General features: G+C 39.5%; 1 protein-coding gene across 2 annotated transcripts in view; it reads right to left on the minus strand.

Moving 5' to 3' along the window:
- LOC135716674 (cationic amino acid transporter 2) overlaps nt 1-18509 on the minus strand; it is a 169609-nt gene that overhangs the window by 40307 nt on the left and 110793 nt on the right. For both annotated transcript variants that reach the window (XM_065239003.1, XM_065239004.1), the window contains 2 exons: nt 2597-2934; nt 2111-2264 (listed from right to left, as the gene is read on the minus strand). In XM_065239003.1, coding sequence (XP_065095075.1) covers nt 2111-2264; nt 2597-2722 — 280 coding nt within the window. In that variant the 5' untranslated portion in view covers nt 2723-2934. The remainder of the gene's footprint in view (nt 1-2110; nt 2265-2596; nt 2935-18509) is intronic.

Genomic DNA, 18509 nt, shown 5'->3' on the forward strand with positions numbered 1-18509 from the left:
TTGGTTTTAAGGACCCTGGAAAATCTGTAGAAATAAAGATTAATCTGTTGTTTTGGCAACCCGGAGGACAAGTGCCGTGCTTGCTTGTTGATGTCTTGCTCCGCCGCGTGACGATGAAAGTGTTCATCCATCTGAAAGATCACCGAGGGGTTCGACCACGAATATTATGAATGGTAATACAATAATTCATTCATACACCACACCAAACTCACATTCGAGTCAGAACTTTCTTTAAATCCTTCCAAGATTTTTAAAAATGGATCTCCGAAATTCCATAGGAATTTTTTCAAGAATCCCTATTGAATTAGTTATTCTTATTCAAAAGTCCAATACAAAATATTTGAAGTAACTGAACATATTGTCGAGGCCTTTTAAATACGACATGTTGAACATTTTACTTTTTGCATGAATCATAAAAACCTCTTTTAACATTCTTTAAACATGAAATATTAATCTTGACTACACCTAAAAATATCAAAACTTCATATTCTTTAAGAAAAATTTAAAACCAAGATCATTCGAATATTAAAAACAATTTCAAAGTTCAAGATCCATAAAGACCAATTTAGTCCGATTGTGATCAGGACCGCCAAATTGAAAAAATCTCTAATACAGGTATACTTCGATATAATGTAACTGTCACTTTTGACTTCCATCGCCGATTTCTCGAAAACGATCATTCAATCAAGCAAAGTAATGATTCCATCGGAAAGTTGAGACAAATCTCCATCTATTGGCAATGTTGATTGATACTCACTTAGAAAAATGATGAAAATTTAGGTGCTCTGAGGCTGACATATACGAGCGTCTATTTTGACATACAATTGAGTCATAATAGGCGCGAAATTCAGCTCAATCAAACGTACTTTCGAACTTTTCAGTCTCGGAGCACTTAATTCTACATGACATGTTTGTTTCCGTCTTATCATTTATTTCAAAGATGGATTCCGTCACGTGTAAGATTAGGTATTTCTAAGTGTGTATGATTGAATTTTCATTTGAGAGATATCGACGATGACGGTCAAAAGTGGCAGTTACGTTATATCAAGGGATACCTATAATCGGAATCCATAAACCAACGATAACTCGAATGGTATTGTGATATTTTTATTGTACTTTTCTATAAGGGGTTTCTATGATTCTAATTCTAATTAAAAATTTATGGATTTCTTGTTTTTCAAAAATGTATTGAATTTAAAACTTTATTTAATTTAGAGATTATCTAAGTTTTCAAAATTCTTTGAATATAGTTTGCTCAATTGGGAAGGGTGACGGAGGGGGTTTATTAATCAGTACTGCGATACATTAACTAAAGTTCTTCGAGGAACGGTTATGTGTGGCACAAAAGACCCCCCATTTGAGGCCCATATAGTCGCTCCTCGAAAAAAGAAATAGTAAATATATCGCAATACCGATAAATAACAAACCAAATGACCAAAACCCATCCAACTAGAATCTTCCACGCGACAAATTACATTTCAGGAATTGACAGTATTAGGAATTTACTAATATTTACTAATCAAAACGTCCGTTAATTGATTCTTGAACCATTTTTCAAATTCATATGAATAAAAAGGGCCAGATATTTCAGAAGTAATAATTCGGGATTATTCTTAAATTATGGATGGTAAAAAATATTGTTTAAGTCCATAACTCTTTAACTCGATGGTCTCGTCGATATCGAATTAAGGAGAGTTGACTGTATTTCAATAAATCATAGCACGATAACGTGTCGTCCAATCGAAATGTGTCTAATATAAAGTTTTTCCTTTCAAGGAAAAAAACACACAATTTGTTTGAAATTATAACAAAATTTAATTATAAAAACTTCAATTAGCAAGTCCATGGTAAAATATGAACAAGCAAAATTGTTCATAAAATAAACTAATCACATCACTTCAAAACATGATAAGTACATCCAGTTCCATCCATCCTGAGAACAAACCACCCCATAACAATTAATGAAACACACCGTTCGGTGTTCGTACATCCAGGTAGGATCTCCTCGGAAAACCCCAGCTCGGCAGCAGGGGGGATACAACGAGATGCGGGAAAGCTAGGGAAACTAACAACAATCAGTGCATTAGAGAAAATTAAATTTTATCTTTACCTGAAAATATACTAGCTATTGCCGCTATGATAAAACTAAGCACTACACCGGGACCAGCTATGTTTCTCGCTACCATACCAGCGACTAGATACATACCGGTGCCACAGCACGATCCCACTCCGAGTGAGGTTAGGTCGAGTGTGGTTAGACATTTCTGTGAAATCAAAGGAAAGCTGTTTACACGCTATTCCAAAACTAGCCAAATTTGAGTCTTATCCACCAAGTTGACCTACTGAAAAATCGGTAACCTAAGTTGGCAGCGACAAGTTGACAAATGAGATGTTGTTCATTTGTCAACTTGTCAATCCCAACTTAGGTTCTCTTTTGACCGATATGGGTGGATCCTACTCAAAGTAGGGTAGTTTTGAAATATCGTGTATGCTATTGCGCCATGATGCCTAAATTACGAAGGTAGCAAATTTGCTAACGAAATTTAAGACCGGGGCTCGTCAGGGCGCACCTCAATAGCCTACAGCTAGGACTTACCGTTAGTTTTGGCTTTGTACTTTTCGGATCTTCACCCTGAAGCTTGCGGAGGTCCTTGGTTCGGACTAGTTTCGAGAAGAGAGTCAATCCAGTGCCGCCACCTGGGAGCGGAATTGAAAACTTCATCTTTGCCCGGTGGGACCTATGATGGTGTTGGTTGACGGGTGTCTTCTAGTCGAAGATATGGAAGATGGGATGTACGTATGTGTGTTTGTGTGCGTTGGTTGCCCGTTGAAAGCGTCCGGCGGCGTGGTAGCTCCTTCGGTTCAGTCGGTTCAGTGTGCTTTCGTAGAAGTGGCCCAATCGCCACGTACGCTTCTGCTATTGTTGGGCGTAATCTGCAAGGGAAAAGCAAAGAAGAAAAATTAATCTCCGTTCTTCGGTACGGGTGTAATTGTGATGGCTTTGAAACTGTTGCACCAGGTCTAGAGTGTCACAAAGAACGTTGTGACGGGATGTTACAGTATCCACTTGACACCAGCGGAAAGCGTAAAGTGTCATTTGTCAAAGAGGAAAAAAACGTAAATTCAAGACGCTCTTCCCGTTCAATGAAAATAAAAAAAACGACACAAGAATGACGTCCGCTTCTGGAATGTGCCAACATGTAGCATAGGTTTTCCTATTTTCCATAGCACTAGAAAGCAGAACTACTACGTCACTGTTGACCGGATATTATCCGGTGCCATGGTCATCCATCTTCTAGTTGTGTGACAGGCGGAAGCACGACAAAGAATGCCAATTAATCCATTCGTGCCATATGTCCATCGGATGCATCGTTCAAACGTTAGTTCAAGACAATCGAATTTAATAACCGATGAGTGACAACGTTTCCCACAACGGCAAAAGGCAACTCGATCACATTCATAGGGTATGATTGTACGTGTTCCATGAAATGTTTTCACCGGATGCCATACCATCATCATCATCATCATCGTCAGCCGTTGTTGTTGAAAGGAAGCAAATTGAAAATTATTTTTGCATTATGAAGCTCGAATGTGCCAAGTGATGTACACAGAAGTAGCTAGCTACAGCATTGTAGCAATCGATTGCCCCCCAAAACCGGATCTATTTCTATGGAATTTCCAGCGAATCAACTCGCTAGTGACGACACATGGTTTGATCCAATCTTGCCAACTTCAAACTCTCTCCACCACCGAGTATCGTCTTTTGACGTATTTTTCACATGCTTTTCAATCGATTTTCCGTGACTACAAATATAGGACTAGATATTTCTTGTCATATCGTATCCTTCTTCGCATGGCTACATAACGTATAACAGTCGTATGCGTCCTAAGAATGGCATAGAACATGGGACATTTCTACGTATGTCAGTAGTAAAGGATGAAGCAAATGCCATCAGATGCAAATTCGTCGTTGCGAGATGGAAATTGAGACGGACTACATTTCATAACCAAAATGTGTCACGAGGAATCACATAGGATACGGAAGCAATCTTGGTGGTAGATTCATGGAGCGGCGATTTTTTTTTTTTAGAAACGCAATATTGCTGTCACCTACATTTGAGCCGCACGATAGTCTAATCATTTTCCGCATTTTCCCCTTTACTGCACTCTACACAGAAATAACATCGATTGTGTGTAGAAATCAATGCAAATTGTGTGCCTTTTGTCCTACAATAGAAAGCCACTAAACTCCAGTAGGTCTGAAAGCCCCCGCGCAGCACATTTAGGCCGCAATAATAAAAGAACGATGGTATCTGACGCACAGAAGCCCATTTAATTTGTGATTCTTGAAAAAAATAAAGAGCCCATACATCAACACCATCAGCTTCTGAAAAGCATAAATGCGTGTGACCTTTCGAGATGGAGATTGGCGCCGACCCCTTAGACGCGCTTCGTTTCAATTCGATCCAATTTCCACAACTCATACGCAGCACTCGTTTCAGATAATTGATTTTCTTCTAAACTAACAAGCAACCAGCTCCAACTTCTCCAACTTCGAATGTCACGTCCTATTCAACTTCGTCAGTGCCATCGTTTGTTCGCTTGTGGGCTCTGCATCCATATCTACATTTGCTTTTGAACTCGGCGCAATGGTACTGCTGAAGCATCATCGTCACACAACAGCTGACAAAGGGAAAATGATTGGAATTCAAATTAGCAGCTCATTTGGTAAGCCATGTACAACCAGCACCCGTTGCCGCTAGGAATCGGGACCGGGTGAAATTCGATTCCATCAGTAAGAAAAGCGTGTAATAATTGGCGCCATCGACGTCGATCGTCGACAAATTGCGACACATTTCAATTTGGTCGCCTACTCCCAGACGCGAAGCACCAATATATGTATCCAATCGAATAGAGACCCTTATTTCCCTTCTACAGTTGTCACAAGAGCAAGATGGTCGAAAACGGACGAACGCAAAATTATCCATTAAAATTCACCATGAAACTTTTGGTCGGTCTCACTGCCCCCTACATTTAAAGTTTTCCACCCCATTGCACAGTGGGCTGCCTGCCTGGATTTTCAGAGCTGGTTGGAAATTCTATCTAACATGAAGCTTTAGTGTGATAATTTATTAGCTAGAGAATGGTCTTAGAAGAGGGTAGGTGGATAGTTCCGTTAGAGTACGGCTGTATGAAAATTGAATTGAAGTTGAAAATGAGCGAAGGGCCATTAATGCGACAGTACAAAGTCAAACGCACACCTTTTGCCTAACCCGTACGATGTACGCGGAGAAGTATGTCTTCAAATCTACAGGCAAAAAGTGTGCGTTTGCCTACCTGGATTATTATTTTTATTATATGTTTTTCAGATTTACCGATAGATTTTAGCCCGTTATTGCATGATAATCCGACAAGAAGTGAATTTTGTACATAGCGGTAAAGATGAAAATTTGTTAAAAAAAAACTGTACATTTTTTCCAAGAAATTCAATCGCGGAGATGAACCAGCTTACGGCTGAAAATTTCCTAAATAAAGAAAAAAAAATCGAATCATATGAACAGTTAATTCTAATGACATCTGAGGCTCCTTAAAGATAGAAACTAACATTTAATACAATAAAGTTACATAAAATCCCTAATAAGCTTTGTTTACCTAAGCTATTATATTATTAAATAACTTTTTCAACATCAATAATTAAAATGCGCCAAATTGCGTGGGTTTGTTCTGCATGATAAGGTTTTTCAAGACCTTTATAAATATCTGGACCATACTTGGATCAAGTTTGTGCTTCCATGTGAAAATCAATTATTTTCATGAAGATCAATTTTTCGGTTATGCTTAGGATCCACCCAAGGGTATCGATTTTGTTTTGGTCTAAAGCGCTTAAACTGTTTATGGATATTAAAACAAATCCTTAATAAAAATAATTAAAACCACCTTAATATATTATATACCTTAACGTAACATGTGGATTTCGGAGCATCTAATTACTTAATAAGTAAGTTTGTTACGACATAAAAAATCATTATGACCGGTTTTTGTATGGAGCCACTAAACTGTGAATTAGAATAAATTGAGGTCTGTTGATCAAACTTGCACTTTCGAAAAAAAAAATTTACAATGTTGACGTCGCACAAGACACGACCGCAAGGTTGACGTAGACTACGTTAAGCTGTTAGTGAACTTTTCGTGCATTTTTCTTGATATTAATTTAAACAGTAGAAGTAACCTTTTATATGAGTCCTATGTATATATTTTAGATTTCATACTTAGTAAAACTTACAAAATTCAAGACCTCACAAAAAGGCGAACACACAGTCTTTTACATTTTACATTGCAATCAGATATGAGTATTAAAATAAGAACATATGACGATGTTTCTGGAGTGTTTTTCTTGGAAATTATTAAATGAAAAATGCCTCTTCACTGTGAATGTTGTGAGATAAAACATTTCCCAAAAAAATACGTTAGGGGAAACGCTCCTATAGTTGCGGTACGTTAGAAGCGTTAGGTTCCTATAGTTGTGTACGGAGTCTCCATACACAACTTTAGGAACCTAACGCTTCTAACGTACCGCAACTATAGGATCGTTTACCCTAATGTTTTTTTCAGTTTTAAATTAGGTATCTGAAGCAAAGAAGAGAATGAAGGTTGTATTTTATGATAACGCAACAGTCAGTTGTGTTTTCCTTATCAAAAGAAGGTACTTTCAATATTGGAAATTGCAACTATTGTTTACCCCTACCACGATATGTGCTCCTGTCATCGTCGACTTGACGATCTCGAGGGGACACGGGTGGGGTAGGTGCTGGTCGAAAGGTACAGTAGCAGCACCTACCCCACCCGTGTCCCCTCGAGATCGTCAAGTCGACGATGACAGGAGCACATATCGTGGTAGGGGTAAACAATAGTTGCAATTTCCAAACCTACAACTGGATGCCTTCCTTCAAATAACAACTGAAGTGCGGTAAAAAATCGGTAGAACTGTTTCAAACACACAGTTGGTACTTGAGCAGGTCGGTTTTCATCTGTTTTTGCCAGTGGTGGCGGGGGGGGGGGGACACCCCTCACCATCCCTCTCCGAAAGGGGGAGTTTGGTAAAGAGAGATGAAAAAACCGATTTGTACCTTCCTTAAAAGTTGTCCTAACTCGCTTTTCTAATATCTATATTCAATCATCACACTGCCGTACTCTAACGGAACTATCAACTCTATGCTTTCATCTACTCCAACTCTCGTATAAAAATTACCACTACAGTCTGTTATTTGAAATTAGCATCTTCAACTATGTAAATGGTTGACTTCACGTAGAAGTAATACTAAAAAACATATAGTCAAAGTTCATTTTATTGCAAATATCACATATATTTTGTATATTTATTTACCGTCCACTATCTGTTTCCATCTGTGGCATCTACTTTCACCTCTTTCGCATCTTTCTATCGTCTGGCATCTAATCGCAATCGAACCAATCGCTGAACGAACAAAAACAGCAAGCGGGGTGTCGTGAATTCCGGCACTGTGGCTGCGACTGCACTCCGCGTAGCTCAGCATCCTTTACATGCGTCCACACTCTTGAAAAGTATTTTCCAAACTGATTATCGGGTCGAACCAGAGATGCCAGATTTGTTTCTGTGCAATTCCGTTGACTTATTCAAATCTACGGATATCTACGGATTTTTTTTAGTCGAAGGTGATATTTTTTTTTTTTGTTTTAAGGTGATCTTTTTTTTTGTTCTAAGGTGATATTTTACGTTAAATGATAAATCGATGAAAGATTTTTTTGAAAAACTACTAGGGACAGCCCTCTGGGGTTGTACGCAATGGTGACGCTGGCTACGTGGTCTTATATAATAAATGTTATTTGTTAACTGCAGCAGGACTTGTGTTTTGTGTAGGAATAGGAATTTAAGCGGGGTTCTTTCTGTTTATACTCTTTAGTATGACTATGATTGCCCTGAAAAGAAACTTTTGATATGAGTTTTAGTTGGGTCATGTTCAGAAATTTAACTCTTTTGGAAAATCTTGGTGGCCATGGAAAGGGCCGATGGCAGTACAGGCATGAATACCATGATACTGTTGCACCTGTAGTTTTTGGCATACTTTCACTGATTGCTTCCTGGGGATCCTTGTTCAGCCATAGCAACATGTGCGCATGAGGACTTCCACGGCACAGAAAAAAAATCTGAATTTTAACTATCGCGTAACATCTCTCTTCGAACATGAATTTTTCGAACGGTGGGTGTTGAAATTCAATCGTGTCAACCAGCTTGTTGAAGTACACACAGCACGTGACTGGATCATCATTGACCAGAGTTGCTCTTTGTAGTGCAGTCAATTCCTGGATAGGATCTGTTAATTCATTGCCATCGTGTCCTTCTGACAACCGATGTAGGAGATTAAACAAATGGAACCACTTCATCTCATTTGCACTGAGTGTGAGGAACATCGTAGGCTTTCCCAATTGTCACATCATGGTGAACAAATTTCTCTTCCTTTGTTGCCAATATGTACTGTATTCGGTATTGATTTGAGGAAGGATAGATTTCGCTCAATGCACTGCTCCATGAATAATGCAGTCTTTAAGGTTGACACGTGTAATGTTAGTTGCCCGTGCACTTAAAAGTGCATTGCAAGCCTTCGGCAACTCTAAGGCGTAGAACTTTCATTGTCATATGTAACAAATGTTGTGGTTTGGCCACACGCCTGTCTTGACGACGAGTTTCACTGGATGCCATCTGAACCCCTGGCTTGAATTTCCATAGATGGCCGAAACATATAGCAGGAAAAGCTATCTCGCCGTGCTCGTCATATATTAATGACAGATGAACCCTGTTTTGCGTGAGATCGATCTCCAGGCATTTGTCCTCATTCCAAAGGAGCGTTTCCTGTTGCCCAAGCAGCAATTCTGTCTCATTATCCACGGCAATGGTTTGCAGCTCAATTTGAGGATCCACTGCAGGGGTTTCAAGACCATCTATGGCGATCTGATCATTTGTGATCCCGTAGCGGCGGTACAGAAGTGTCTTAATATAATAAGAAAGCCACGTTTTAACCGTAGTTTCCTTTATAAAGCGCACAAGTACAACGACTTATGGATTACGTGCTTTTTGATGTACACGTTGAAGGCCTGATCATCATCGAGCTGACAGGGAAAAGAGCGTCGTCTCTCTTACACAATGCAAACGGTAGAACAACATTCGAGCAAAAATTATCAAATAACTATCATATGACATATGTGATTTCGTTCTAATACGTCAATTTGGTGTAAATTAAACCATTTCTGGTCAGAAATTTTATTACTAGGACATCGTTGCTTGCTATTTTCAGAATTCACACAAGCACAACAGCTCTTATTATGAGAAAAACTAAAATACATACATTCGTGACGGCCTTCGTGTCGTATGACTGAGCCTGTCGTATAACATTTTGAAGAGATAGTACCATATAGGTAACTCTAAGACCAGAAGGTCCCGAAGAAACGTGCTCAACTTTTTGACTCAGCTCTGGTACTATCTTCGGTCCCAAGCTATTCGATGCACCCCTCGAAACATAGGAAAATCCACGAACCCCTTAATTATCTGTCAAACTTTCATAGCGTATCAAAACAAACATAGAATAGTACTAGAATTTCGACTAAAATGGGGTGCGTTAATCGGTTTGCTTGGGACCAATCGGCTAGTCAAGTAGTGAGCCAATTTAAAATCGATAGTTTCGTATTGATTGTTGATAGTACGAAGGCCGCTATGTTTCACGCATAGTCTGACGTTTGCTTACGGGATATTTCATAGGAGAGAAGAGCTACAGAGTCGCCGTCAACGCCAATTCTATCAAAAAGCGGATAAGTGAGCAAGAAAACGGTTGACAAGTTGCAGGGATGTATTTTACTTTATGCTTCTTTCCCTTCAGAATCAGATTATACTCTAAATTGTAAAATTCGATTCTGAAGGGAGACGTATACTGAAGAAAAAATCCGTAGAAACTGTACCGAATTCCGTAGATTTGCCTACGGATCCGTATTTCCGCAAAAATTTGTAAAATCCGTAGATCTACGGAGATTTCCGTAGATCTGGCATCTCTGGGTCGAACCATCGTCGACACGAAGCTCTAATGCTATTCCTCTCTCTTTCTCTCCCTCTCGTCATTTCTTCTCTTTTCTTCGACGTTTCATGACAGTTAGCCACCGTACGGGATTCGGTACCTTTAGCCATAAACTGTATATTGGCATAAACATACAAATCCAAATACTTATGTTGCAATATATTTTGAATTCTATCAACCAAACGACCTTTTTTTTTAGCAATTAGACTAAAAAATTTGTTGTAGCAATTTTTAAGTGCAAAAGCAAGTTTTTTTACGAAAGCGTACCGTTTTTCCAAATTAATCATTATTGACTACTATAATCCCTACACGGGGTAGCGAATCAAAGTTGTTTGTTTATATTTTGCTACGAGGTGGAGGTTAAGTAGTGACCGTAGTGCCACAAGTGTAATTCGTCAACGCCAGAATTTGAGTTTCACGAATCGGAGGCGGTCCGCTCGAAAAGTGAGCTGGTGTCACTGTTCGATTTTCCAATCGGAAAGCTTGCATATCGTAAGATGCTTGATGGATTACTTTCAAGTGCTATTATATTAACCAAGAATTTTCCAGTGCTACGGCATTCGGTTTGCGGAGACGAGTACCCTGTTGTGACAGAGATCGGTTATCGGTTATCCTTATCTACCCTTCGACGTTTGCCGCATCAACGGAATATCTGACAAAGCGATATAGAGATGTTACCCTCAACAGTAACGTGTGGAAACTTCTATAAAGCTACGCTAATCTATAATTACTGAACGAAAAAATAAGCTTAAAAATAAACCGGGACATTATTTTGTTTATAATCGCTTAATAAATCATAAAATTCACAGGTGGGGTATGAAGTATTATAATAAATCTATGAGGACCATTCGAAAGCTACTGGGTATCTATAAGCTGTTCGCAATCATAGATGTCAGATAAATTCGGGAACACTTCATGATTGAAGAGATCAATCCCGAGCCGGATGTCGTCGGATATAGCTGTTTTTGATCTTTTCCTATAGCTCATCTTACAGACATCACCGGAATGTAGTAAATCTTCCGGGTGTCTTCCGTGCTAAACCTGAAGAGCGAGGCAAGTTGGCCGTAATAGCCAAATAATTCTCATTTCACAACACATCTTTCGTGCCTGTACGACAACGACTGATCCTAGCTGGGTCACATAACTTTTTAACTCCGTAAAACAATTTTGAATTTCTTCTGCGCCACATCCGGGGAAATTTTATAGATGTCTGTTATGGTGTTCAGTTCCTCTTCGGCGGTGCTCATGGAAAAGGATGTCGATAAAACTGAGTTTTCCTAAATAGGCACAGTACACTTAAGCAGTAATTGCAGTTTTGCTACCGTCCGATCAAATGTCCGTAGTAAATGATTGAAGAAATTAATTGCCCGTCCACTAGTAAAGTTTTGACGCTGTTTGGGTCACTATAAACAATACATTATCACGTAATTTTAATAAATCACTGCTAATTACCTCTAAGAACCCGTTACACAGTATAATACGAAATGTAATAAAGCAAAACTCATCACTTAAAACAGTTTAATTTACGGAAGGGTTTAAAAAACCGAACATTTTTCGCTGTGCACTCATATTCAAATGTATTTTTCTCATTTCTTGTTCTGACATCTAAGTCAAAAACTACGTCTATCTTCTGCATCTTTTACAGCATCGAAAAAGTAGATGCAGCCTGATGCAGCGAATGATGCAGCAAACGGTAAGATGTCTAAATCTGAATAAACTACACTGATCGAAAAAAGTAGATTCATCGTATCTGCCATCCTCATGCCATTTTAGATGTGTCACCCACCTCGGTATGTAGTCCCTCCTACATGGAGAATTATGCTATCGTATGGCTTGCTATGCCCCGCCTCCATCGACACAAAATCCGGGAAATTATAATCCAGGCAGGGCATAGCATGCCGTTCCATAGCATAATTCTACAAATAGGTAGGAGGGATTTACAATGTGCATCTGAAAGCATTAACAGAGGAACCAACTGTATAATCTGTGATAGGGAAAATACTTTTTTACCACCACAGAAACACCCCATTTTCTTATGCAAAATGATGGATGTTCACAAAACGCACGAAATCTTTTAAAAAAAGCAGTGGTAAGCGTGGCTGCTTTCTCACCCCAATGGGTGTGGGTTCAATCCCAGCCGAGGTCGGTGGGATTTTTCGGAGGCATAAAAATTTTTGGTCACGTCTTCCTTCGGAAGGGAAGTAAAGCCGTTTGTACCGGCCTATGTGTGTTGTTGAATGAGTGCGATATCTTACGCAAGTGTGGAAGCTGCCTTCCTGTACATTCGATTGCCGTCAATGGATGGCAATCGATGTCCATCGGTGATTGGTACTAGATTGCGGAACAGAGAACGACGTTAAATAAAGGAATGGTAGATAAAAGGTGTACTGAAAATTGATTGAAGAGATTTGAAGCTAAAATGTGCTGATCGCGAGATATTCGCGATCAATTACAAAATTTCAAATAAAATTAGTGCAAAACTATACACCTCGTTTTTTGTGTGTGCTTTTTATGGCGTTCTGAAGAAAACCGTAGCTACACTACCTTGAAAATTTACTCTACTACCATTTACTGGATTTTATTCGATTATTCTCATGCATTTCCTTTGGAATAATTTCCTTTCATATAGTTTATTTCCAATTTATTCTAAAATAAGTTTGAGATTCTCTCTGGGAGTCTCTAAAAATGTATTTATAAAAGTTTAGAAATTCTCCTCTGCAGATCAATCCAAAAAGCGTGAAATTCATCGTTAGATTTTCTTCGAAGCTTTTTTCATTATTCTATTTAAAATTCACTTGAATCTTCTTTAGAATTCTCAAGTAATTCACATCAGAATTGCCTTGAAATTTTGGTCAAAATTTTTATGGAGTTCTCCTCTCAATTCTTCAAAAAAAATTTCTTGAGATTTCCTCAAAATTCTTTTTCTAGAATTTCGTTCCGTGATGTACTTGGAATTCCCTTAAAATTACTCACAGTATTCCTTTGGAATTGTCCCCTCATCGTTCGACTCCCTTGGTATTTTTCTCGTATTCTGGGATCTTCACAATTGACTAGGAATTTTCCACAGAGCTACATAAAATTTTTACTCTGAATCTGCACAACTGCCTTGGAGTGAAATCGTTGTGTCCAACCGTTTTAATATTTGGCGTTCAAATGCTCTATTTAATGTGCTCAAAAATGATACTTTCCTTCACATCCTTACCGATTTCACATTTGAGGCTATGCATAAAGCTGTTGCAAACGAATAAACTCTACAAATTCACTTGACTCAGAGGATTGTATTATCACATTTTATGAACAGCTACAACTTCCTCCAATAGGCCTCAAGGATGCCACAATGATTCATTTATAATTAATTTAAACCGGTGATGCTACAAGGATTTACAATCCCACTGTCATAATGCTGCTGCTGGTGCTACTATCATCCGGCTCAACCAGTCCTCATCTAACAACATTGTTATTGTACCGAAAGACATCCGCCTAGCGCGTGATGCTGTGACCTAATTTGCTTTCGAAATGAATGAATAACGAGAAGGAGAATAACTTAGTTGTGCTGAATTTGGCGAATGTCACGCGAATGGCTCTTGCGTCGTCACTTTGACAGGAGAAAATCTAATAGATTTTCCGACGAAATGGAACTGAAATGGGTTTCATTAATTGTTTGGACGGGTGCTGATGAAGACTGGTGCCCTTCTCGGGGTTTTAACTCTAATCCTTATGATAATATTATGCAAATTCATGACACACAATGTCAGAGAGTTACTCCTTGATGAAATTCATCTGAACAGCTTCACCAAACTGATACAGCAAAACTACCTAGCAGTACTTTCCCAAATTGCTCTAGCATCGCACAACTTCTCACGCAAATATTTTCGTTTCTGGCAAAGTCATCAATTGCCCAAAATTTACTCAGCTTCCAACCGTGTCTGATCCTTCTACGAATGAAAAGTAATAAATAGAACCAAGGTCTCACCACGTTCGGCACGGCACCGTAGGAAAACTTTCAACTTAGGGAAAATATTTTCACAAAATTGCTGTTTCATTACTACTAATAGCATGGTTGCAATCTGACTTCTCCACCCAGCTGGCTCAGGGATGAAGAAGCATAATTTTTGCCCTACACGGTGCGGTCTTATACTGCAGCTGCACAATCATCACGTCTATGTCTGGCAAGCCAGAAGCGAACATGGCACTACGGAATGGCAGAACATGTACCTATTCTGCTCCGAAGTCCTTTTGGGTTATCTGCAAGCGATTCACGGCATCCGTCGACCCACGTTCACCAGAACGACCTGTTATGCATGTAGCTATTTATACCTTATGCGTCGCCTGTTGCTGATAGCTAGGTCTTTCTGCATCTCCAGAGGAAGCTCACTGTACGTGTTCTCTAGTGTGTCTGCAGCAGTGTGTTGAAAAGAATTCTCTGCGTCGTCCATGTCGCATCCATACACACACCAGCTCAAGTAAGATGACTATATGCTTCAAACGGATAGCATTGATAGAAATATCCTCTGAATTACCTTCCTGACGGAAGCGACCGCAACTACTGTAGATAATTTTACGACGAAAGAAGATATGCACCTCGGTTTCTTTGCCCTGCGCCCTGCACCAGCAGCCGAGCCCTAAGCAGCGGAATGGGATCCATTTCTACCGTTCCATCCCTCTCCCTCATCGGGCGTAGGTACCGGAAAAGTAACCGACTTTTCTTTGTCACTGTTGTTGCCAACTTTTTGTGACATTTAGATAAAGAGTTTCACATAAAAAGAAAACCGCACAATACAAAATACTTGACGGTACTCTAGTAGTGTCGTAAAGTGCTCTGTTGAAAGTACAAACCACTGACTGGAAGCTTACTCAGTTGTAGTCTGCGTTGTCTCTAATATAAAAAAAAGATCCGTTAAACCACGAGTTAGTTCATCTCCAGTGAGTTCGAGGCATTTTGGAGAGGGTCAGACTGGGGAGTTGTAACATGGGCATGTGTTTTGATGACATTTTTAAAGTAGCGGCGCCGGTGGTGTAGTGGTAACCATCATTGCCTCTTACTCCGAAGGGCCTGGGTTTAATCCCAGTCGGCGCCGTCAGGCTTTTCTGAAGCATCAAATCTCTGATCACGCCTTCCTTCGGAAAGGGAGCTGCCTCCTTGGTATCGGTGACATTGGTACTTAGTTCGGAAAACAAGATCGACGGAGAACAAATTAAGGATAAAAAAGAATGCCAGATATATTCTTAAAAAAATTACATCGTCCCAGACTCCATTTATAATTGGAATTGATTTTGGGCAAATTCTATGCGTTCTTCGTCACGGCGTCTCAATATCAGTATCTGTTTTTTTGTCACTTCATTCGTAAAGTTTACGATTTCAGAGTTGTTTAGTGTTATAATTTATTAGCTAGAAACGTTCTGAAGAGAGTAGGTTGGTATTAGGTAGTGATGAAACATCGCTAGAACTATTCCACAGCCGCAAACAGTATATAAGCAAGTCTAACGCGCACTCTTGTGCCTTCAGATTTGAAGAAATACTTCAAGTCTCCTCATCCATTATTGTATGAGTTAGGTAGGCTTTTCGCTCATTTTCAAAATCCATTCAATTTTCAAACTGCCGTACCCTAGCGGAACTATCGACCTACCCCCTTCAGAACTTTATCTAGCTAATAAATTATCACACTAAAGCGATATGTTGATATTAGATAGCAATTCATATATTTGCGAGCGAATTTATCCGCAACTCATTGAGCTATCGCTTTGTAAAATGTTGGTCCTGGAAGCTCTCTGAAGTCGGCCTTTACATAGGTTTCATCATCCATAAGTATGCACCCACCGGACTTGGTCAGCAGGTTGTCATACGGCTTTCGAGCACGGGTTCTAGCTACGGTATTCTGCTTGGATGATCGATTTGGTTGCCTACTGGCGTGGTATGCCTTCGCGGTAGCGAATGTGCCTCACTATACTACGGGTGGGATCATACTTTTTACTCAAATCGCGATCGAACATTCCTGGGTTGCTTCTGATGGACCTCACGAACATTCCATGGAGCTGACGGTAGGCAGTTCCACTCAGGCGTTTACTTTGTGGCTTCCGATTCGTCGTCAAGGTTTCCCTGTTCGTTTGGAGCACGTGCCATACGGTGTTTCTAGGAAAATTCAACGCTTTTGCCAGTTTGAAAGCGGACCACGATGGAATTTCCAGATGACTGTGCACGATTTTTTTTCTACGCTCCTCTTGCATGGTGACTGTCTCCAAAACAAGAGCGTTTTATGAACTGAAAAAAATACCAAGGGGTAATCAACTCTGGACACTGTGCCGAAACACATCACGGTACACTGCTTGGCACGCTAGGGCACAAATTGACAAGCATGCCACAGAATACATTATAAAACGGCATCACTGTTTTTTGCAGACGATTTTCCAATAGCTGCTAAGGTTTCGCATTTTTTTGACAGTCGCTCATCTTCGCTTCAGGATGATTTTAATAAATCCATCGGACAAGACGGATTGTATCCCGGATGAGAAGTCAAACCTATAGGAATTTGCTCGGAACTCTCCGGCAGCCAGTACTTCGTCGAATTACCTGCAGGAGTTGTTAAAGTGTGGTGATAAATAGCAGCGCCGAGATCATAACCAGCCACAGAAAGAACTAGATCACCCTCAGGGTCATCCACTTTTGCAACCAACAATTGCTTGTCGTTTCCGGTAGCGACAATATCGGTAATCACGGTTTACATGGGTCAATTCCACAGGCATGGCTCCTCGGATGAGCGATCTTCATAGCCACCGGTAGCTCACCTGTTTACATAATCAGGATTCGTTCAACAAATATTATGATACCCTAGTGTGCAGTCTTCGACATATTAGATAGGCTTTCTTTAAACATTGTTTTCTGTTTTATTCATCTAACAATACAGGTATACTTCAATATAAAATAACTGTTACTATTAACTTCCATCGTCAATATCTCAACAAATAGCAATTCAATTATTCAAATTGGCATTAACAAACGATGGAGGATTGTCTCGTATCATCAATGGTTTTATTACATTGCTTGATTTAATGATCGTTAGCTAGAAATCAGCGATGGAAGTCAAAAGCTACAGTTACTTTGCATCAAGACATACCTGAACAGATTTCAACGGCTTAAAATCCGATCCTTAACCCATTTGAACCTTCCCCTTGACATACAACAGAACCACGTAGAACACCTCGAATATGTGCGCCTCTTTATGTAGCTGTCCTCCGCTTGCAGCCACAGTTGTTATCGTTGTTGTACTGTTTCATAGCCACGGATGAAGAACCACATCCAGCTTTCCGGAATCCATCCGACGGAGTATAGCCAACCGGTGGAAATTAAAGATTTTAAATTGGCTCATTACTTGACTACACAGCTAAAAAAAAGTAGTGTAAATTTCCGTTACTATGATGCACATAAATGGAGCGTTATATATCATACAAGTATAGATTATAGATCGTGTAAATTTATAAGACATGTCATTCAATATTCCACATATTGTATGCAACTGTCCACTTTTGTTTGCAACATTTCTAGCAAGCTGCTAGTTTACGTGAAAAGGAAGTTTACATGTATGAATGTTTGCATGCATGGATGTTTACATCGCCAGTAAAATTCAGGATTTTTTGGTGTGTAGCTTATTGGTCCCAAGTACATACATCTATAAGCGTACCGCATTCTAGTCGAAATTCTAGTACTACACTATGTTTGTTTTGATTCGCTATGAAAGTTTGACAGATGAAATGAGGGGTTCGTAGATTTTTCTGTGCACAGATAAAAATTCTGAATTTTAATTGTGATGTAAACATTCATTCACGTAAACTTAAATTTAATTTCACACAACCGAGCAACTTGTAAACAATGTTGTTTACAAAGATGGGCTTTTGTATACAATATTTGCTACATTGCATGAATTGTGCTAGAACTTTACATGATATATAATGTAAACTTATATGATATATGATGCTCCATTTGTGTGCATCATATTGAACAGAAATTTACACTACTTTTCGAACTGTGTGTTTCGAGGGGTGCATCGATTAGCTTAGGACCGAAGATAGTACCAGAGCTGAGCCAAAAAGTTGAGTACATTTCTTCGGGACCTCCTGGTCTTAGAGTTACCTCTATGGCATAGCTAAGGAACCGGCCTGCATCAGTATTCTTGGAACAGATTTGGTGTGGTTAGCTTATTCTGGAGAAATTTCCGTGCTGCAGCAGTGATTTTAGGCAGCATACATCAATTTATTTTTTATCACGCTTCGTTTTATTGCAGAATCATAAATAAACAATCACAAAAGTCATCGAACCTTCAGGGTTGTCAAACTCATGGGATACTTGATTGACACGCTTCGCCACAGCGGTTTGGACACCTTTCGGCACAGCAAAAACTATCGGCACAGATTGAG

The sequence above is a fragment of the Ochlerotatus camptorhynchus genome, unplaced genomic scaffold, assembly GCF_037179485.1.
Source record: "Ochlerotatus camptorhynchus isolate MF236.1 unplaced genomic scaffold, CSIRO-AGI_Acam_v1.1 ptg000046l, whole genome shotgun sequence".
In the NCBI taxonomy this organism is placed as follows: domain Eukaryota; kingdom Metazoa; phylum Arthropoda; class Insecta; order Diptera; family Culicidae; genus Ochlerotatus; species Ochlerotatus camptorhynchus.